The 22,804-nt window shown below is 46.5% G+C and overlaps 1 protein-coding gene across 1 annotated transcript; it reads left to right on the top strand.

The window, feature by feature from the left end:
• The first annotated feature begins 280 nt into the window (after positions 1–280).
• On the top strand, positions 281–18,198 carry LOC138351374 (uncharacterized). Its single transcript, XM_069303183.1, has 3 exons — positions 281–3,460; positions 5,557–5,895; positions 15,407–18,198. The coding sequence occupies exon 1, from the start codon at positions 777–779 to the stop codon at positions 3,123–3,125; it is 2,349 nt and encodes a 782-aa protein (XP_069159284.1). The 5' UTR covers positions 281–776; the 3' UTR covers positions 3,126–3,460; positions 5,557–5,895; positions 15,407–18,198.
• The last annotated feature ends 4,606 nt before the right edge of the window (positions 18,199–22,804 follow it).

Below are 22,804 nucleotides of genomic sequence, written 5' to 3'. Positions count from 1 at the left end.
TACAAGAGCAAGATAAAGGCAGAGAATAACATTACTAAATGCTACACCGTATATTTCTGTGTGAGAAAATGAGCACCATTACTCTACCTAAACCAGAAGCCAACACCACAATGATCACAGGAGTTAGGTCAAAATATTGACAAGTTTTAAGTTATAAAATAAAACAAATTGCAGGAGGCAGACTTTGGAATTTTATTTGTTTTAGTGATCTCAAAAATGTATTTCTGACCCAATGTTTAACACTAACATCTTGTTTTAATAACGTTAAATTGTTCTTCCAGATGACAGAATTCTGAAGAGTATAAAGACAGAAGAAATTAACTAGTTAAAGAACAAATTGAAAATAACAAATAAAGCTGGAACCGAATATTGCATTAACATGTGAACACATTTTGTAAAATTTGGTTTATTTGGAAATCACTTATATTTTTGGTCAATTAAGTGACTGTATTGTGGTTAATGCAGTCGGATCATCACCGATTAGATCCGAGTTTGATTCCCTGGCAGTGTGAGATGCTCAGCCTCCTGATACCTCTGTTCACCTAGCAGTAAATATTAACCTGGAAATTACTTAACTGATGAGGGATGCATCCTGAGGAAGGTCTGTCGTTGGCTTAGGAAGGCCTACACAAGCCTAACAAGCTGCCCGTCTCCGACAGTGGGAAACAATGTTATGTTTTTAAACATAATATAATAACAAAACCAGCGTGGGACATTTACTGCTTGTGTGTGAAACTTGACAACAGTTGTGTGAGGTGAGAATCATACGGCCTAATATGGCGGCCTCGAGTCCTGTTATCCAACCGGAAGATGTGAACAGACTGCGGTATGGACTGGCTGTGACTAAGGCAGGACGAGACGCGCTAGCAAGTGTGTTTATGTGGTCGTACCGGGGCACCTTCCCAGTAGTGACTTACCTCACTCAGGACTTGGGGTACACCAATGCTCAGTACAGGCGTGTCTTCGATGCTCAACAGAGGGATAAACTCGAAGCTTCCTCTGACGCGGCTACTTTTGACATCACCCTGTTGTATAAACTCCTGCAACGTGTGTGTGGTCTGGCTGAGATGAATGACCCCACGTGGACCACTCCAGGGCCTCAGGGACCATCACTTGAACACCTCATTTACAGCCTGAAGCAACACCGAAACACGTTGGCCCATGATAATGTGGGAATGTCAGAGCAAGATCTTACGTCAACACTGACGGAGCTCAGTGACTTATTGGCTAAGATGCTGGCTGAGGCCGGCGTCCGGTGTGGGACAAACAGCCAGGATGTGGACCACGTGACCAGAGATGTCACCAAGTATATTGGTGGTCTGCTAGAGAAGGTCAGAGAGCCGCTGGATCCCTCAGATGTGGCGTACTTGCCTCAGCTCCGCCAGGAGATTAAGATGTTCAGAAGCCACATCACAGAAGAGGTTAAACAGATGAGCAAGCAGGAGCTAACTGACGGGTATAAACTGCAGTACCAGATTGTTCCCGCACCCTGGCTCCTCCTCAACATTAACTACAACCCAAGTCTTGCTTTTACACGACTGCGACTCCTTGAAGATCCTGTCATAGGGGCAAGACCCTCCCACGCTGCCAAGGGTCAGGATAGCACAAGACCCTTCCACGCTGCCAAGGGTCAGGATGTTAACTATGAAGACATCTTGAGTATGAGACGAGAGGACGGAAGAGTCCCTCAATGTGTCCTCCTGACGGGGGAAGGTGGTATGGGCAAGACAACTTTACTCAAGCTCATCCTCGAGAAGTGGGTAGAGGACCCTGCTTCCATACGTCTCCTGGGCACTGTGGACCTCGTTTTCTATGTACAGTGCAGGGACTCACATCTTAATACCTTCGATGGTCTCCTCCGCCAGTTGCTGCCTCAAACACTTAGTGATTCTGGTGCCGACTTCCAGCTGTTTAAGGAGATAATCTTGAGCTTAAATATATTAGTCCTGATTGACGGCTACGACGAGGTCAACGACCATTCAGGAAGGCTGGTGGAGGAGCTGTTGCACCTGCCTGGCAAGGATGTGAGGTTGGTGATAACCACACGGCCGGGGTGGGACCAACAACTGTCACAGCTCGTCCCACACACCAGACCTCGCTGCAACATCCTCGTCTTGGGCATCACTCCAGAACGTCGCGTGGAGTTCGCCGAGAGAACCATCAAGGTGTTCGTTGAGGAAGAGTGCCAACGGAGTGTCATCACAGGGAGGTTTACCCAGCGGCTGGAGCAGATGAGTCAGTTCCTGGGTGAGTACCTCAACACTCCACTCACCTTGACCTTGTTGGCGCTGCTGTGTGTCGAGGCTCCAGAAGAATTTAACAACCTCACCACAAACACTCAAGTCTACGAGAAGATTCATCACTTCATAACCAACAAATTAGTGTCCAGACTCACAGACAAACACGTGACCGAACCCAAAGGAAAATGTGACGAAAATGTGAAAAAGTTTTTGAGGTTCTTAGAAGAGATTAGTTTAAGAGGGATCCAGAGGAAGGAGTACGACCTTTGGCCGGAGACAGAAGCGGAGATTAGGGAGAAGTGTGACACTATGGGACTGCCGCAGGAGGAGGTCTTGTCCAACTATTTCACAAGAACCAGCTACCGTCGGGGCCTCAATGTGGTGTGGGTGTTTGGCTATTTTCACGCCAGGTACCAGGAGTATTGTGCCAGCAGGGGGCTGGTTGCTCTCTTGTTGAAGGCTGAGCAAGACCGAGGTGATCCAGCATCACACCGTGTGTCAGGGGAAAGGTCTATAATCATTGACCTCTTGGTGGATGTTGTACGTAAGGAAAAACGCTCCTTGGGAGATCACCTGAGAGAGTCAAAGTTTGATAATAGCGCCGTGCTACAAGAGTTTAGAGAGCGCCCCAGATGGCAGAACATTTTAGTCAGCACTACCGGGGTGCTGTGTGCCCGGGGAGTAGAGCACAGGTTCATTACTCACATAATTGACCTGTGCAAGATGGTTACACATAAGCCTGACGAGCTGTTGAAGCATGTAGCAGAGTCCCGCGGGAGTGAGCGCGTCATCCAAGCCGTGTGTGAGAAGCTGCGTACAGAACAAGAGTGGGTAATATTGAGTGTTGTCTCGTGGGTTGTCCTGCCGCTTGTTTCAAGAAGGTGACACCTAAGAACATTTACCTAATCATATACGATACATCCCAACTAAAGCAGCGCCTGTCTACACTGTCAGTGCTGGCAAAAATGAAGGTAACCATATCCTTAGATCTTGACTATAGTTTATACAGCAAAGAGAGTGTGTTATATCAAAACAATGTTTGGAGAGGCTGACAGCCCCCGGCAGTAAGTGTACCTTAGAGAAGTTTGTTGGCAGGCTGTCTGAGGCAGCCATACCTTTCCTGCCTCACACCCTCCGGAGCCTCACCCTGTACCTCACACTACAGCAACTGACCGTCCTCATCCGTCACCAGCCTCACCTTCCTCACCTGCAGGATCTTGGTAAATATTCATATTTTCCACCACAATTTTTAGGGTTATTTATTAATACCAAAATTACGCAAGGGGCTTCATTCGTCATGTTTAATATAGTAATTCAGATTTACATTGTTTACATATATGTTTACAACCTTATGGACGAAAGATTCCTTATATTGTTTACAAACATAACACCTTAAGGGAGACAAACACCTTATATTGTTTACAAATATATTCATCTTATGGACGACAAACACCTGATATTGTTTACAAATATAGTCACCTTAAGGTTGTCAAACACCTTATATTGCTTACAAATATAGTCACCTTAAGGTTGACAAACACCTTACATTGTTTACAAATATAGTCACCTTAAGAGCGACAAACACCTTATATTGTTTACAAATATAGTCACCTTAAGGGTGACAAACACCTTATATTGTTTACAAATATAGTCACCTTAAGAGCGACAAACACCTTATATTGTTTACAAATATAGTCACCTTAAGAGCGACAAACACCTTATATTGTTTACAAATATAGTCACCTTAAGGGTGACAAACACCTTATATTGTTTACAAATATAGTCACCTTAAGGGTGACAAACACCTTATATTGTTTACAAATATAGTCACCTTAAGGGTGACAAACACCTTATATTGTTTACAATTATAGTCACCTTAAGGGTGACAAACCTTCTACTTTGATTACAAATATAGACTTATTAAGGGCGACTACTCCATGAATAATAAATTTTCGAAACATTCCGCTGCTGTATATATTCTTGTGCATAAATAATTTCATGAAGTATTTAGCGACGCCATACTTTTGGTTCAGATGACTTACCACTTTGACTTTGACTCGTGGTACAGATCTCCTTTCACTGTGACCTAATTCTTGTTCAGGATGACCTTTCACTGTGACCTAATTCCTGTTCAAGATAACCTTTCACTGTGACCTAATTCCTGTTCAAGATGACCTTTCACTGTGACCTAATTCTTGTTCAAGATGACCTTTTACTGTGACCTAAATGCTGTTCAAGATGACGTTTCACTGTGACCTAATTCCTGTTGAAGATGACCTTTTACTGTGACCTAATTCCTGTTCAAGATGACCTTTCACTGTGACCTAATTCCTGTTCAAGATGACATTTCACTGTGACCTAAATCCTGTTCAAGATGACCTTTCACTGTGACCTAATTCCTATTCAACATGACCTTTCACACTGACCTAATTCCTGTTTAAGATGACCTTTCAGTGTAACCTAATTCCTGTCCAAGATGACCTTCCACTGTGACCTAATTCCTGTTTAAGATGACCTTTCACTGTGACCTAATTCCTGTTTAAGATGACCTTTCACTGTGACCTAATTCCTGTTCAAGATGACCTTTCACACTGACATAATTCCTGTTTAAGATGAACTTTCACTGTGACCTAATTCCTGTGCAAGATGACCTTTCACTGTGACCTAATTCCTGTGCAAGAAGACCTTCCACTGTGACCTTGATCCCTTGGTTAATTAGACCTTCCGTAACTTTGATCCTTAATTCAGGTGACCCATCTATCCCTGTGACCTTGATACTTGGTCCAGATGACCTTTCACTGTGACCTTGACTTAGTTTATATGACCTTCTAATGAGACCTTGACCATTGATAAAGATGACCATGACTGTGACCTTGACCATTGATACAGATGACCTTGACCATTGATACAGATGACCTTGAGAATTGATACAGATAACCTTGACAATTGATACAGATGACCTTGACACAGATGACCTTGACCATTGATGCCGATGACCTTGACAATTGATACAGGTAACCTTGACTGTGACCTTGACAATTGATACAGATGACCTTGACAATTGCTACAGATGACCTTGACCATTGATATAGATAACCTTGACTGTGACCTTGACAATTGATACAGATGACCTTGACCGTGGCTTTTAAAAGCTATTAATACATAGTTTAGATGCTATTAATACTGTCCAAAATACGGACTTGTCATCAGGTAATAAACCCAGCAGTAAGGTGAGTGGATGGCTCAGTATGTCTTCTTGTTATATCTTAGAACAAACCAGTAACGACAGTGACTGTATCTCAGTGTATGTCTTCAGGCATTATCCTGGACGCCACGGGCTACGTGGACCCGGACACCCTGGACGCCACGGGCTACGTGGACCCGGACACCCTGGACGCCACGGGCTACGGGGACCCGGACACCCTGGACGCCACGGGCTACGGGGACCCGGAAACCCTGGACGCCACGGGCTACGTGGACCCGGACACACTGGGCAGTCTGCCGTACCAGGGAAGGGAGCTCACCCTGACCATCTTGCGGGACCTCACTGATGACGACCCCGCCATAGACTGGTGCTGCCGCCTGGCGGCTCAGCTGTATCCTCCCTCAAGAGGACGGTATAGTCGCCTGTGCTTCCTTAACACGCGTCTCACCAGTACGTATTGACTACATCTTAACACGTGAATATCTGTAACTCAGTTGTTTAATTCACAGTGCTTCCAGTGGTTTCAAAAATATTTTTACATTAAAAGTCATGAATTAGAGAACTTATAAGGCTTCTTGAGTAACTTTGAGCACCGTTTAGCGTCCAAGAATATTCATTAAGCAAGCTTCACTGCTTATACGATAACACTGATCAATATTTAGCCCAACATTGTCTTGCTTAATACAAGCTAGATTTACTTGATATAAGTTTTCTTTGGCATGAGTGTGTGACATAGACAGGTGTGGGTGGGGAGAGTAGCCAGGTGTGGACTTTAGTGTTCCCTCTCATGTGCAGGTGTGGGTTGGGAAAGTAGCCAGGTGTGGGCTTCCGTGTTCCCTCTCATGTGCAGGTGTGGGTCGGAAGAGTAGCCAGGTGTGGGCTTCCGTGTTCCCTCTCATCTACAGGTGTGGGTCGGGAGAGTAGCCAGGTGTGACAACGTTTGTTTTCATGTATTAGCTACGGTATTGTGTGGTTGTAAATAAGTTGCCACAACTTACTGCACAACTTTGGCTAAACAATTTTGAGACCGTGTCGCAACCTTAAATGTTGCATAAAAATCGTTTTCCTGATTGATGGAATATATTTAAAAAATGTAGAAATATTTTAAAAATATATTTTTACATATACTAGAAATAAAACTGAAGCATAATAAAAGGCAGGTTAAAAATATTTTATTCATTACTTTCACTTAATGGAGAATCCATGGTAGTGGTGGTGGAATTGTTGCTGGGTTGTGGTTGGTGGCTGTGGTGGTAGGTTGTGATTGGTGGCAGTGGTGGGTGATGTTTATTGTTGGTGGTAGTGGTGGGTTCTAGTGGTGGTTAATAGTTGTGGTTGATGGTTGCGGTGGATGATGGTAGTGTTTGTTGATAGTTGTGGTGGTTGATAGTTGTGGTGGTTGATGGTTGAGGTGGTTGATTGTTGTGGTGGTTGATGGTTGTGGTGGTTGATGGTTGTGGTGGTTGATGGTTGTGGTGGTTGATGGTTGTGGTGGTTGATGGTTGTGGTTGACGGTTGTGGTGGTTGATGGTTGTGGTGGTTGATGGTTGTGGTGGTTGACGGTTGTGGTGGTTGATAGTTGTGGTGGTTGATGGTTGTGGTGGTTGACGGTTGTGGTGGTTGATTGTTGTGGTGGTTGATGGTTGTGGTGGATGATTATTGTGGTGGTTGATTGTTGTGATGGATGATGGTTTTGGTGGTTGATTATTGTGGTGGTTGATTGTTGTGGTGGGTGATTGTTGTGGTGGGTGATTGTTGTGGTGGTTGATTGTTGTGGTGGTTGATTGTTGTGGTGGTTGATGGGTGTGGTTGGGGGGTTAATTGCAGTGGTGGTTGTTGGGGTTCGTGATGGTAGTGGTTGATTGTTGTACTTTATGTAGTGGCGATTGTTGGTTATAGTTTGCGTGGGTGGTGGTTTATTGTGTTGTTTGGTGGTAGTGGTGGTTGATTGTTGGTGGTAGTGGTGGTTGATTGTTGAGGTTGTTGGTGGTGGTTTATGGTTGTTGGTGGTTGATAGTTGTGGTTAATGATAGTGGTTATTGATAGTAGTGGTTGAGGGCAGTGGTAGATGGTGGTTGTGGTCGTTTGTGGTTGACTGCACTGGTAGTTGTTGAGGTTTGTGATATTGGTGGTTGATTGTTGTATTTTGTGGTAGTAGTGGTTGACTATATTTGGCAGTAGTGGTGTTTGATTGTTGTTGGTGGTAGTGGTGGTTGATTGTTGTGGTAGTTGATGATTGAGGTGGTTGATGATTGTTTAGGTTGATGGCAGTGGTTATTAATGGTTAGGGTTATTGATAGTAGTTGAAATTGAAGTTGAAATAAGTTTATTGAGGTAAAATACTCACAAAAGGATGAGGTAGCTCAAGCTATTCTCACCCCGTTCAGTACAACGTGTTCATACATATATAGACACACATCACAAACAATAAACATATTACCGAACATTCTGAGAGATAAACATATACATTTCCACCTTTACACAAGTAGTATGGCATCAGACGTACACACAAGTACTTTTATGACTTAGGTATACTGTACCGGAAATTTGCAAAAGACATGCAGATAATTCAACAAACGATTACAGTCTTGGTGCAAAATTCTTATATCTCCAGAATATCATCAACCTTTCCGTTTGACACATCCAGGCTATTTGTTCAGGAACAGTCCTTATCTAAATGTTTCTATATACATTAATCAACGGACAATCAAGAACATAATGGGCAAGGGTGTGAGACATTAACATACCACATAGTTTACACTTCGTGTCATTATCATGAACACCTATCCCATATTCCCAGTAATATTTGTACCCAAGCCTGAGCCGCATGTGCACAGTCACTCCAAGCATTTCTCCTTTTACCATAAGTGAAATGGGTGTTTTGACTCACACACATGTAGTGTTGCATGGTTTGGCTTCCCTCATACATTATACCTCTCCTCGCCACTTCTGCCTGTGGCTGAATATTTCTGATTTTGCTTCTTATTTGTCTCATTGTGAATTCACATTCGATATCAACTTGTGGTTTTAATGTGGCACGTTTGGCCAAGTCATCCGCCACCTCGTTGAGCACTATTCCAACATGAGATGGAATCCACATGAATTTCACATTGTGACCTTTCAGCTGTATCTCATTTATCCTTTTCTTACACTCCTCAACTATGGACACGAAGACTGGATTTCGACTGTTTAAGGACTCAACTGCTCCTCGGCTATCAACAAATACAAAAACATCTTTGTCGTCATGACGTACTTCCTCCAAACACGCCAGAATGGCCTGCAGTTGAGCACTGATAGTAATGGTGGTTGGTTGTTGTAGTTAGAGGAGGAGGTCGAGGAGGAAGGAGGAGGAGTAAGGAGGAGGTCGAGGAGGAAGGAGAAGGTCAAGGAGGAAGGAGAAGGTCTGTAATGACCGCTTACCCTGCCGTAATAACCGCGGCCTCTATTGTAATAACCCGATGTTCCCCAGTATTAATCCTGTTATCTTGTTATCTCTCGTGATCGTAATATACGCTCTCTGTTGTACATCTCTGTCTCTCTTCACTCAATACCCCAGCTTAAGACTGTTACAGTCCAGCATGACCCCTCACTGGACTGCCACGTATATAAGAGAAATATTAAATGAGGAAGATACACCAAGGACAAGGGTTATTCGCTTATTACTAATTATAAAATAAAAACCATTAAAGCACTGCCACCACCTTCCCGACCAACCATACCTGAATGTGTCTTATTACCGATCCCCCAGGAAGGCAAGGAATCAGTAACCATGGGACTCCGGGTAGTATGAATTTCAGTAATAAATTTTGGAAAATTAGTTTGTGTAATTTACGTTACTAATTTAAATCCAAGGGCAACTTTAGTATCGATTAATTGTTAGGAGAACCTGGGGGGCTTCCAATACAACACCTAAAAAATGACAAAGTAGCAAAATATATCAAAGGGGAGTTAAGTGAATACCACTGGACAAGCTATACAATTTATTTTATGAAACATGTAAATTAAGACAATTTGAACACATAACCTATTCTATTTCCCTAGAGGCACAATGGATATTTACCGAGGACACAAAACTCAAGTGCTACTCTACCTTAAACACCCGCACTACGGCCACGATGTTGATGGCTGCCCTCAGTCCCGAGGATACGGGCTTGCGGCCCTGTTCCTAATACACTCCCAAGACACACTGATGAAATTTAGTTTTTCCAACTTATTGCTGGGAAGGATTACTCCTCCCACCATCTAATACAGCCCCAGGGCTCCACCCATTATTTTGGCAATGGCCAACCATTTAACACGTAGGCCTGAGGTCTGGCTCTCTAGGGCCAATAAGGACTTGGCCCTTATCTCAGGCCAATCACCTTCACTGATCTGCCGTGGAAAGCTACATGAATTCCTGAAGATTGAGTCAGCTCTCCCCAGCTAAGAGGAGGGGGACAAGGCGCGTCTATGGAGCCCAGGCACCTGCGAGCAATGTTTACAAAACTGATAAATTATGTTCAAGCCTGTCTCCTCTAAGATAGCGAGTAGGGACATTTGACTCTGCCTGGTATGGGGAAGGCCGCTGCTGAGAGGGAAAGAGAGGGAATGAGAGGGAAAGAGAGGGGATGAGAGGGGGAAGTTGAGTGGGAGAAGCCAAGGTATCCAAGACCACCCTACCCTCAGGTCAACCTCTTGACCCTGACAAATGGGCGACAGGGGGGTGGGGAAGAGGAGAGGAGACGAATGACGGCTAAGGGGAGGGGAGAAGGAAGGAGGGGAGAGGGAGAAGGAAAGGAGGGGAGAAGGAGAGGGAAAAAAGGGGAGAAGGGAGAACCAATGATCTGAGCCCCAGATCATTACAGGTCGAGGAGGAAGGAGAAGGTCAAGGAAGAAAGAGGAGAAGGTCGAGGGGGAAGGAAAAGGTCGAGGAGGAAGGAGAAGGTCGAGGAGGAAGGAGAAGGAAAATGAGGAGGTATTAGGAGGTCAAGGAAGAAAGAGGAGAAGGTCGAGGGGGAAGGAGTAGGTCGAGGAGGAAGGAGAAGGTCGAGGAGGAAGGAGGAGGAGAATGAGGATGTAGGAGGAGGTCAAGGAAGAAAGAGGAGAAGGTCGAGGAGGAAGGAGAAGGTCGAGGAGGAAGGAGGAGGTCGAGGAGGAAGGGGAAGGTCGAGGAGGAAGGAGAAGGTCAAGGAAGAAAGAGGAGAAGGTCGAGGAGGAAGAATGAGAAGATCGAGGAGGAGAAGGTGTTGGTGGTGGCTGTTGGTTGTTGTTAGTGGATATTGATGGTTGAAGAACATAGAAGGATTAGGAAAAATAAGGAAGGCAGGAACGAGAAGGAAGTTTAAGGTAGGAGTAGGAAGATTACGGAAGGTGGAGTGGTGGAGAGTGGTGTGTGACAGTGGTGGAGAGTGGTGTGTGACAGTGGTGGGGAGTGGTGTGTGACAGTGGTGGGGAGTGGTGTGTGACAGTGGTGGAGAGTGGTGTGTGACAGTGGTGGAGAGTGGTGTGTGACAGTGGTGGAGAGTGGTGTGTGACAGTGGTGGAGAGTGGTGTGTGACAGTGGTGGAGAGTGGTGTGTGGCAGTGGTGGAGAGTGGTGTGTGACAGTGGTGGGGAGTGGTGTGTGACAGTGGTGGAGAGTGGTGTGTGGCAGTGGTGGAGAGTGGTGTGTGACAGTGGTGGAGAGTGGTGTGTGACAGTGGTGGGGAGTGGTGTGTGACAGTGGTGGAGAGTGGTGTGTGACAGTGGTGGAGAGTGGTGTGTGACAGTGGTGGAGAGTGGTGTGTGACAGTGGTGGAGAGTGGTGTGTGACAGTGGTGGGGAGTGGTGTGTGACAGTGGTGGGGAGTGGTGTGTGACAGTGGTGGAGAGTGGTGTGTGACAGTGGTGGAGAGTGGTGTGTGACAGTGGTGGAGAGTGGTGTGTGACAGTGGTGGAGAGTGGTGTGTGACAGTGGTGGAGAGTGGTGTGTGACAGTGGTGGAGAGTGGTGTGTGACAGTGGTGGAGAGTGGTGTGTGACAGTGGTGGAGAGTGGTGTGTGACAGTGGTGGAGAGTGGTGTGTGACAGTGGTGGGGAGTGGTGTGTGACAGTGGTGGGGAGTGGTGTGTGACAGTGGTGGAGAGTGGTGTGTGACAGTGGTGGAGAGTGGTGTGTGACAGTGGTGGAGAGTGGTGTGTGACAGTGGTGGAGAGTGGTGTGTGGCAGTGGTGGAGAGTGGTGTGTGACAGTGGTGGAGAGTGGTGTGTGGCAGTGGTGGAGAGTGGTGTGTGGCAGTGGTGGAGAGTGGTGTGTGACAGTGGTGGAGAGTGGTGTGTGGCAGTGGTGGAGAGTGGTGTGTGGCAGTGGTGGAGAGTGGTGTGTGACAGTGGTGGAGAGTGGTGACACTACCCTCCTCCTCCTCTGCACCACTACCCTCCTCCTCCTCTGCACCACTACCCTCCTCCTCCTCTGCACCACTACCCTTCTCTTCTGCACCACTACCCTCCTCCTCTGAACCACTACCCTCCTCCTCCTTTGCACCACTACCCTCCACCTCTGCACCACTACCCTCCTCCTCTGCACCACTACCCTCCTCCTCTGCACCACTACCCTCCTCCTCCTCTGCACCACTACCCTCCTCCTCTGCACCACTACCCTCCTCCTCTGCACCACTACCCTCCTCCTCTGCACCACTACCCTCCTCCTCCTCTGCACCACTACCCTCCTCTGCACCACTACCCTCCTCCTCCTCCTCTGCACCACTACCCTCCTCATACTCTGCACCACTACCCTCCCCCTCCTCTGCACCAATACCCTCCTCCTCTGCACCCCTACCCTCCTCCCCCTCTGCGCCACTACCCTCCTCCTCCTCCTCCTCCTCCTCCTCCTCCTCCTCCTCCTCCTCCTCCTCCTCCTCCTCTTCTGCACCTCTACCCTCCTCCTCCTCCTCTGCACCACTACCCTTCTCCTCCTCCTCTGCACCACTACCCTCCTCCTACTCTGCACCACTACCCTCTCCCTCCTCTGCACCAATACCCTCCTCCTCTGCACCACTACTCTCATCCTCCTCTGCACCACAACCCTCCTCCTCCTCTGCACCACTACCCTCCTCCTCCTCTGCACCACTACCCTCCTCCTCCTCTGCACCACTACCCTTCTCTTCTGCACCACTACCCTCCTCCTCCTCTGCACCACTACCCTTCTCTTCCTCTGCACCTCTACTCTCCTCCTCCTCTGCACCACTAACCTCCTCCTCCTCTGCACCACTACCCTCCTCCTCCTCTGCACCACTACCCTCCTTCTCCTCTGCACCACTACCCTTCTCCTACTCTGCACCACTACCCTTCTCTTCCTCTGCACCTCTACCCTCCTCCTCCTCTGCACCACTACCCTCCTCCTCCTCTGCACCACTACCCTCTTCCTCTGCACCACTACCCTCCTTCTCCTCTGCACCACTACCCTTCTCCTACTCTGCACCACTACCCTTCTCTTCCTCTGCACCTCTAACCTCCTTCTCCTCTGCACCACTACCCTCCTCCTCCTCTGCACCACTACCCTCCTCCTCCTCTGCACCACTACCCTCCTCCTACTCTGCACCACTACCCTCCTCTTCCTCTACACCACTACCCTCCTCCTCCTCTGCACCACTACCCTTCTCCTACTCTGCACCACTACCCTTCTCATCCTCTGCACCTCTCCCCTCCTCCTCCTCTGCACCACTACCCTCGTCCTCCTCTGCACCACTACCCTCCTCCTCCTCTACACCACTACCCTCCTCCTCCTCCGCACCACTAGCCCCCTCCTCCTCTGCACTACTACCCTCATCCTCCTCCTCTGCACCACTACCCTCCTCCTCCTCTGCACCACTACCCTCCTCCTCCTCCGCACCACTCGCCCCCCTCCTCCTCGACACCACTACCCTTTTTCTCTGCACCACTACCCTCCTTCTCCTCCTCTGCCCCACTACCCTCCTCCTCCTCTGCACCACTACCCTCCTCCTCCTCCTCTGCACCAAAAACCCTCAGCTTCCTCTGCACCACCATCCTCCTCTTCCTCTGCATCACTACCCTCCTCCTCCTCTGCACCACTACCCTCCCCCTCCTCTGCACCACTACCCTCCTACTCCTCTGCACCACTGCCCTCCTCCTCCTCTGCACCACTACCATCCTCCTCCTCCGCACCACTACCCTCCTCCTGCTCTGCACCACTACCCTCATCCTCCTCTGCACCACTACCCTCCTCCTCTGCAACACTACCCTCCTCCTGCTCTGCACCACTACCCTCATCCTGCTCTGCACCACTAGCCCCTCCTCCTCTGCACCACTACCCTCCTCCTCTGCACCACTACCCTCCTCCTCTGCACCACTACCCTCCTCCTCTGCACCACTACCCTGCTCTGCACCACTACCCTCCTCCTCCTCCTCTGCACCACTACCCTCCTCCTACTCTGCACCACTACCCTCCCCCTCCTCTGCACCACTACCCTCCTCCTCTGCACCACTACCCTCCTCCCCCTTTGCGCCACTACCCTCCTCCTCCTCTTCTGCACCACTACCCTCCTCCTCTGCACCACTACCCTCCTCCTCCTCTGCACCACTACCCTCCTCCTCCTCTGCACCACTACCCTCCTCTTCTGCACCACTACCCTTCTCCTCCTCTGCACCACTACCCTTCTCTTCCTCTGCACCTCTACCCTCCTCCTCCTCTGCACCACTAACCTCCTCCTTTGTACCACTTCCCTCCTCCTCCTCTGCACCACTACCCTCCTTCTCCTCTGCACCACTACCCTTCTCCTACTCTGCACCACTACCCTTCTCTTCCTCTGCACCTCTACCCTCCTCCTCCTCTGCACCACTTCCCTCCTCCTCCTCTGCACCACTACCCTCCTCCTCCTCTACACCACTACCTTCCTCCTCCTCTGCACCACTACCCTTCTCCTACTCTGCACCACTACCCTTCTCATCCTCTGCACCACTACCCTTCTCCTACTCTGCACCACTACCCTTCTCTTCCTCTGCACCTCTACCCTCCTCCTCCTCTGCACCACTACCCTCCTCCTCCTCTGCACCACTACCCTCCTCTTTCTCTACACCACTACCTTCCTCCTCCTCTGCACCACTACCCTTCTCCTACTCTGCACCTCTACAATCATCCTCCTCTGCACCACTACCCTTCTCTTCCTCTGCACCTCTACCCTCCTCCTCCTCTCCATTACAACCCTCCTCCTCCTCTGCACCATTACCCTTCTCCTCCTCTGCACCACTACCCTCCTCCTCCTGTGCACCACTATCCTCCTCTTCCTCTGCATCTTTACCCTTCTCCTCCTCTGCACCACTACCCTCCTCCTCCTGTGCACCATTACCCTCGTCCTACTCTGCACCACTACCCTCCTTCTCCTCTGCACCACCACCCTCCTCCTTCTCTGTGCCACTACCCTCCTCCTCCTCCTCCTTAAGAGATGGGTGTGAGGAGTAACCAGGTGTGGGCTTCAGTGTTCCCTCTCATCTGCAGGTGTGGGTGTGGAGAGTTGCCAGGTGTGGGCTTCAGTGTTCCCTTTCATCTGCAGGTGTGGGTCGGGAGTAGCCAGGGGTGGGCTTCAGTGTTCCCTTTCGTCTACAGGTGTGGGTGGGGAGAGTTGCCAGGTGTGGGCTGCAATGTTCCCTCTCATCTGCAGGTGTGGGTGTGGAGAGTTGCCAGGTGTGGGCTGCAATGTTCCCTCTCATCTACAGGTGTGGGTGTGGAGAGTTGCCAGGTGTGGGCTTCAATGTTCCCTCTCATCTACAGGTGTGGGTGTGGAGAGTTGCCAGGTGTGGGCTGCAATGTTCTCTCTCATCTACAGGGGTGGGAGGGGAGAGTAGCCAGGTGTGAGCTTCAATGTTCCCTCTCATCTACAGGTGTGGGTGTGGAGAGTTGCCAGGTGTGAGCTTCAATGTTCCCTCTCATCTACAAGTGTGGGTGTGGAGAGTTGCCAGGTGTGGGCTTCAATGTACTCTCTCATCTACAGGTGTGGGAGGGGAGAGACTCCTGCGAGGACTTCACCGGAGCGGCGTCACTGGCCGTGGCGAGGAGCTGGTTGTTGAGACCTGCCTCACGAGACCAATAATGTACAAGGACACATCTACGAAGAGCTGGTTGTTGAGACCTGCCTCACGAGACCAATAATGTACAAGGACACATCTACGAGGAGCTGGTTGTTGAGACCTGCCTCACGAGACCAATGTAGATGTACATTATATGACAATGATTATGATGTACATCTCTCAATGAGATGATTACATCTCATCAAGTATTAGATGTACATGTGTAGATGTACAGTAATCTACAAATGTACATGTGTAGATGTACAGTAATCTACAGATGTACATGTGTAGATGTACAATAATCTACAGATGTACATGTGTAGATGTACAGTAATCTACAGATGTACATGTGTAGATGTACAGTAATCTATAGATGTACACGTGTAGATGCACAGTAATCTACAGATGTACTGTGTAGATGAAGAGTAATCTACAGATGTATATGTGTAGATGTACAGTAATCTACAGATGCACATGTGTAGATGTACAGTAATCTACATATGTACAGTAATCTACTGATGTAGAGGCACAGTAATCTACAGATGTACTGTGTAGATGTACAGTAATCTACAGATGTACACGTGTAGATGTACAGTAATCTACAGATGTACATATGTAGATGTACAGTAATCTACAGATGTACATGTGTAGATGTACAATAATCTACTGATGTACACGTGTAGATGTACAGTAATCTACAGATGTACATGTGTAGATGTACAGTAATCTACAGATGTACATGTGTAGATGTACAGTAATCTACAGATGTACATGTGTAGATGTACAGTAATCTACAGATGTACATAACATTGAGACCAATGTCCTCCTACATACGAGGACCTCGCTGGAACTCTTACCACTGACGGGTTTATCAAAGTTTTATCACAAGTTGGGTTTAGTAAGACATACAACAAGACCATGTGTATGTTTGTGGTTTGTATAAGTTTTTGTGTGTTGGTTGTATGATAAATATATCCAAAGGTTACTTGATCAACCAGGCTGTGACTTTAGGCTGTGAGCAGACGTGTCTAACAGCCTGGATGATCAGACCAGCAAGCCATAGCGGCTTGGTCGGTGACCAGACCAGGAGACATGGTCGGTGACCAGAGCAGCAGCCAGGAGACATGGTCGGTGACCAGACCAGGAGACATGGTCGGTGACCAGACCAGCAGCCAGGAGACATGGTCGGAGACCAGGGGTCATGGTCCCCAGAACGACCAACTGGTAGACTACAAGTGGGTGGTATGAATGTGTATGATGGTGGATTAAAGGATCTCTTGTGTCGGCGATGAGTCACAATAACGTGGCTAAAGTATGTTGACCAGACCATTCTCAAGTCGATTGTCACAATCGACTTGAGAATGGTCCAGGACGGACCGAAACGTCGTCGTCCCTTCACCTTCTAGTGTGTGGTCTGGTCTACAAATTTCTTGTGTCCATTGTAAGAATGAGTTTTTATGCTGTAGTATTAATGAACTTTGGTACGCAAGTGGTATGGATGGGTTTTGTTATATTAATGATATAAACAATTTGTTTATACTGGATATATGAACAGATATGGTATGCTGATGGCATGAATATGTTTTAGTATGCTGGAGGTATGAATGAGTTTTAGTATGCTGGAGGTATGAATGAGTTTTAGTATGCTGGAGATACCTTCCTTGAGGTTGTTTCGGGGCTTAGCGTCCCCGCGGCCCGGCCTCTTCATTGCTGGACTGGTCAACCAGGCTACTGGACGCCGCTGCTCGCAGCCTGACATATGACTCACAGCCTCGTTGATCAGGTATCCTCTGGATACCTGATCATCCAGGTATCTCGAGTGTTCTGTCATGAACACTGTGAGAGGTTGGCCAGTTATGCCCCTTATGTGTACTGAAATAGTATAAATATAGTGGAAGGTATAGATAAGCAGCCTTCCAGTCTGTAGTGGAAGGGATAGATAAGCAGCCTTCCAGTCTGTAGTGGAAGGTATAGATAAGCAGCCTTCCAGTCTGTAGTGGAAGGTATAGATAAGCAGCCTTCCAGTCTGTAGTGGAAGGTATAAATAAGCATTTGTTTGCTGATTTTATGAATAAGTTTTGGTATGAACTTGATATATTAGCATTTTCTACACTTTATTATCAATATGACTTTATTTACTATTGTTTATTGGATCACTATTATTAGTCTTGGTTCTTTATTTGTTAAGGGATCTTAGTTATTGTAACATTTTATTAAGGATTTTAGGCATTGAGAATTTTTGTCTGACTTTTAGGCTGCCTTAACCTTATTATCCTCAAGATTAAGCAGGAGCATATATACATCTTTGATATTTTAAGTTGCTTAATGTACAACTAAATACAGTAAGTTGCCTATTGCAATTTACCATAATGCATTAAGCAGCTTACTGTATATATGTTTTTTAGTATTATTAGTATTCTTTTGTAAATTTGCTCTAATACAGTACCTAGCTTTTGGGCACTTACTTTATTACAGTAATTAACGTACTGTACAAGATATTTCATACAGTATGCAGCTTACTGTTCAAGTAGTTTAATACAGCAAGTGTCCTTCTGCACACTTAAATGTACAATTACTTTAGTAAAGAAACTGCAATATGTACACCTCCTTTGATACAGTAAGTAGTACTGTACTATATTTTTTATAGTACAGTACAGCAAGTATTAAAGTAAATACATGCATTATCTGAAATAAAGCAACATATAAGTTTAACCAATTTAAACACTTTTATTTTCACTCATTCTCTGAGGCATATTGTTTGGAGGTATTAACTTGCTAGTGGTATATGATATGACTTTTTCAACAGAAACAGTAAGACAAATCCGAGTGGTAAACGTTGTCAATGGTCCTCAGGACTCTGGCCTGAGACCTGTCTTGTTTACCGTATATATAAACCATGTTGATACAACACTCAAGTGCAACATTACCTAGTTTCCAATGATACAAAAATGTTGATAGAAATAAATTAAGAAAAATTTAAAATCGTTGCAAGATAACTTAGGCTTTTAAAATTTAGCAAAAGATTTGCATATGATAATCGATACTGTCTATGCAAAGTTTAATATTACTTTGACTTTTCTTTAAGTGACTGGAGAGGAAAGTCTTATTTAAAAAAAAAAATAATTGAAGATGACCTAACTAGTTACATCTGACGGTATAAGACTCAGTGATTGTGACAACCTTTCCTGACATTTTCCTGTCATAGACACCGTCACTATACCTCACTGCCGAACTGTTGCTGCTGACAGTGAGAACAGTAACCAGCCTTATAACATTTAAACTGGGAAAAAGTCACCATTGCTGATCTGGAAAAACTTCGAGTGTCTGTTTAACAGAAAATTTTATAATATTCATATATCAATCATTGTTTAAATACTAATATGAAATTACGCAATTCACGTTAAAATTGGTGATAGTTGAATAGCTTTGTTAGTGTAACGCATGTCGGCCTGGTTGAGCGGTGCTATGGGCGCTTCGTAGGGCATGTGAAGTGATTGGGTTATGAGGTGTGGGGGGTGGGGGATACAAGTGCGCCTCAATATGGGAGAGCAGATGTCTGGCGTGTGTAGGAAGGGCTCGGGTTGGTTCCCCCAGCTGGAGGAAGATACGCCATTGGGGGTCTTTGATTGGATATACACACAGCGAGCAAGCTGCAGCCGGCTAGACAGCCTGTCATCCAGTTAGACAGCCAGTCAAGCCAGACAGTTAGACAGCCAGCCAACCAGTTAGACGGCCAGCCAGCCAGTTAGACAACCAGTTAGTCGGCCAGCCAGCCAGTTAGACAGAGACAGACAGAGAGAGAGAGAGAGAGAGAGAGAGAGAGAGAGAGAGAGAGAGGCAAACACACACACACACCAGTTGGGGCCGGTGGCTGAGCGGACAGCACACTGGACTTGTGATCATGTGGTCCTGGGTTCGATCCCAGGCGCCGGCGAGAAACAATGGGCAGAGTTCTTTCACCCTATGCCTCTGTTACCAAGCAGTAAAATAGGTACCTGGGTGTTAGTCAGCTGTCACGGGCAGCTTCCTGGGGGGTGGAGGCCTGGTCGAGGACCGGGCCGCGGGGACACTAAAAGCCCCGAAATCATCTCAAGATAACCTCAAGATAAAATCATTGCAACTTTCAACACAAATCTTCAGTGTAATATCTATCAAAACCGTTTCAGTTACTGTTTTTTTCCGTCTGTCATGTCAGTGTTAGTTAAGGAAGAGGAGAGAGAATCCTTCTGTATAAATAGAAGAAGTTTGCCTGGTTGGAATTGTCACATTAAAGCATTCCAAATGTCATATATCATTGGGATACTCTGTGGCAAGATGCTGGGTGTCCCAGAGATGGCTGGGATACTCTGTGGCAAGATGCTGGGTGTCCCAGAGATGGCTGGGATACTCTGTGGCAAGATAGTGGGTGTCCCAGAGATGGCTGGGATACCCTGTGGCAAGATGCTGGGTTCCTCAGAGATGGCTGGGATACTCTGTGGCAAGATGCTGGGTGTCCCAGAGATGGCTGGGATACTCTGTGGTAAGATGCTGGGTGCCCCAGAGATGGCTCGGATACTCTGTGGCAAGATGCTGGGTGCCCCAGAGATGGCTGGGATACCCTGTGGCAAGATGCTGGGTGCCCCAGAGATGGCTGGGATACCCTGTGGCAAGATGCTGGGTGCCCCAGAGATGGCTGGGATACCCTGTGGCAAGATGCTGGGTGTCCCAGAGATGGCTGGGATACTCTGTGGCAAGATCCTGGGTGTCCCAGAGATGGCTGGGATACCCTGTGGCAAGATGCTGGGTGTCCCAGAGATGGCTGGGATACCCTGTGGCAAGATGCTGGGTGTCCCAAAGATGGCTGGGATACTCTGTGGCAAGATGCTGGGTGTCCCAGAGATGGCTGCCTGTCCCAGACCAGACCAAGAACTAGTGCTCTGACCATCATACTATTAACAGGATTAAGACAAAACAAATATTATATAATCAAAGGATTTGTGATTGCCTTCAAAGACAAAAAGTTTTATGAATTTTAGGATGAAATTATAAAATTATGAGAGTAAGGAACGTCATGGAAGATTCCTCTGGGCCTGTATTACATGTAATACTTTCAGAGATAAGTATTCAACACTATACAGCAGAGCTGTATACAGGACACGAGACTGAACCTGATCTTAGTACAGTTCTCTGTGACATCTGTTTATATTTGGCCACTGATGTTTTAAAATTTAAATAAATTGATTTCTAAATTTATTTCTTAATTTGAAATTAAAATAAATTTATTGAGATATAATTTATACACAAAGAGTTGAAGCAGTTCAAACTATTCTCACACCGTTCAGTCCAACGTGTACATATTTACCTGAATTTACCTGAAGGCCACTATCTCTCGAGTGTCCTCGACGAACCCGGCTTGTCAAAAGTCACGCCATTTGTTCTGATGATTTTATCTATTTAGATCTTAAATTGTTGCAGTCTTTTGACATTTACGGCTTCGGCGGGTAGGCAGTTCCATGGGTTTATACTAAAAGCATCACCAATTTTCTGTCCTACATTGTGTCTTGTTGAGCTTAAAACCGTTGGTACTTGTTTGTGATACATCTGACCTTCTGAAGAAGTGGTCTGGATCCATAAATTCTTCAATATTTTAAGTTTGGTTGAGATCAGCCTTGTTATGTCTGGTCTGCAGTGTTGTTAGCCCTGTAAACCCTCAACTATTCCTCGTATGGGAACCCACTTAGTTCATGAATGATTTTTCTGGCCAGGTGTTGAACTCTTAAGCAGATGTGCCTCTCTGAAGCTGAGGTCTCCATGCTTGGCTACAATAATACAAGCACCTGACTGACGTCAAGCGGCTGACTATTCCTAGGATGTGGATGGCTTCTTTTACTGCAGCTCCCACTTGTTGACCAACTTTTACTGATTTGTGGATTCTGACTCCAAGGTCCTTCTTCATCAACCTCCTGCAAGGTAAGGCTTTTGATTTGATAGTTATGATGTGCAATGTTATGCCCCACATGCAAGGTCTTTACATTTTTCGGTATTAAAGAGCATCTGCCAATCTTCCGACACTTATGGAGTTCATGTAGCTCGCTTTGTAAGGCCTCAATATTATGGTCACTCCATACTTTACCATAAATCTAAGCGTCATCTGCAATGTTGATGACTATGGTTTGTAATATTTTATTCCATGTCATTGATATATATGACAAATAGGGATGGCCCCAAAATGGACCCGTGCGGTACTTCGCTCAACACGTTTTTCCAGTCATAGTTATTTCCGTTTAGGACAACTCTACTTTCTTTGTTATAATCATTATTTGATCCATTCTAATATTCTACCATATATTCCATGAGCTTGTAATTTCCATGTCAGTCTTTCATATGGCACCTTATCAAAAGCTTTAACAAAGACCATGTATACTACATGTACTGAAAGTCCTTGTCTGAATAGCTAGTTACCATTCCCTAAAATTTGAGCAGGTTTGTAGGGCATCATTTATTTTTAAGAAGGCCATTGTTGTGACCCAAACTGAAGGAGTGAATAAATTAGAAAATCTCTCTCAGAGTATGGGACAAGGGAAGTGTGAATGAAAGTGTGTGTGTGTACTCACCTAATTGTACTCAACTAATTGTGCTTGCGGGGGTTGAGCTCTGGCTCTTTCGTCCCGCCTCTCAACCGTCAATCAACTGGTGTACAGATTCCTGAGCCTATTGGGCTCTATCATATCTACATTTGAAACTGTGTATGGAGTCAGCCTCCACCACATCACTTCCTAGTGCATTCCATTTACTAACTACTCTGACACTGAAAAAGTTCTTTCTAATGTCTCTGTGGCTCATTTGGGTACTCAGCTTCCACCTGTGTCCCCTTGTTCGCGTCCCTCCAGTGTTGAATAGTTCATTCTTGTTTACCCGGTCGATTCCCCTGAGGACTTTGTAGGTTGTGATCATGTCCATCCTTACTCTTCTGTCTTCCAGTGTCGTAAGGTGCATTTCCCGCAGCCTTTCCTCATAACTCATGCCTCTTAGTTCTGGGACTAGTCTAGTAGCATACCTTTGGACTTTTTCCAGCTTCGTCTTGTGCTTGACAAGGTACGGGCTCCATGCTGGGGCCGCATACTCCAGGATTGGGCTTACATATGTTATGTACAAGATTCTGAATGATTCCTTACACAGGTTCCTGAACGCCGTTCTGATGTTAGCCAGCCTCGCATATGCCGCAGACGTTATTCTCTTTATGTGGGCTTCAGGAGACAGGTTTGGTGTGATATCAACTCCTAGATCTTTCTCTCTGTCTGTTTCATTAAGTACTTCATCTCCTATTCTGTATCCTGTGTCTG

Source organism: Procambarus clarkii, chromosome 49 (genome assembly GCF_040958095.1).
Source record: "Procambarus clarkii isolate CNS0578487 chromosome 49, FALCON_Pclarkii_2.0, whole genome shotgun sequence".
In the NCBI taxonomy this organism is placed as follows: Eukaryota; Metazoa; Arthropoda; class Malacostraca; order Decapoda; family Cambaridae; genus Procambarus; species Procambarus clarkii.
Note: the sequence above shows the minus strand (reverse complement) of the source record. Positions and strands in the feature narration are given on the sequence as shown.

Coding starts and splice junctions, on each gene's coding strand:
- LOC138351374 (XM_069303183.1), top strand. CDS start 777: ATGGCGGCCTCGAGTCCTGTTATCCAACCGGAAGATGTGAACAGACTG.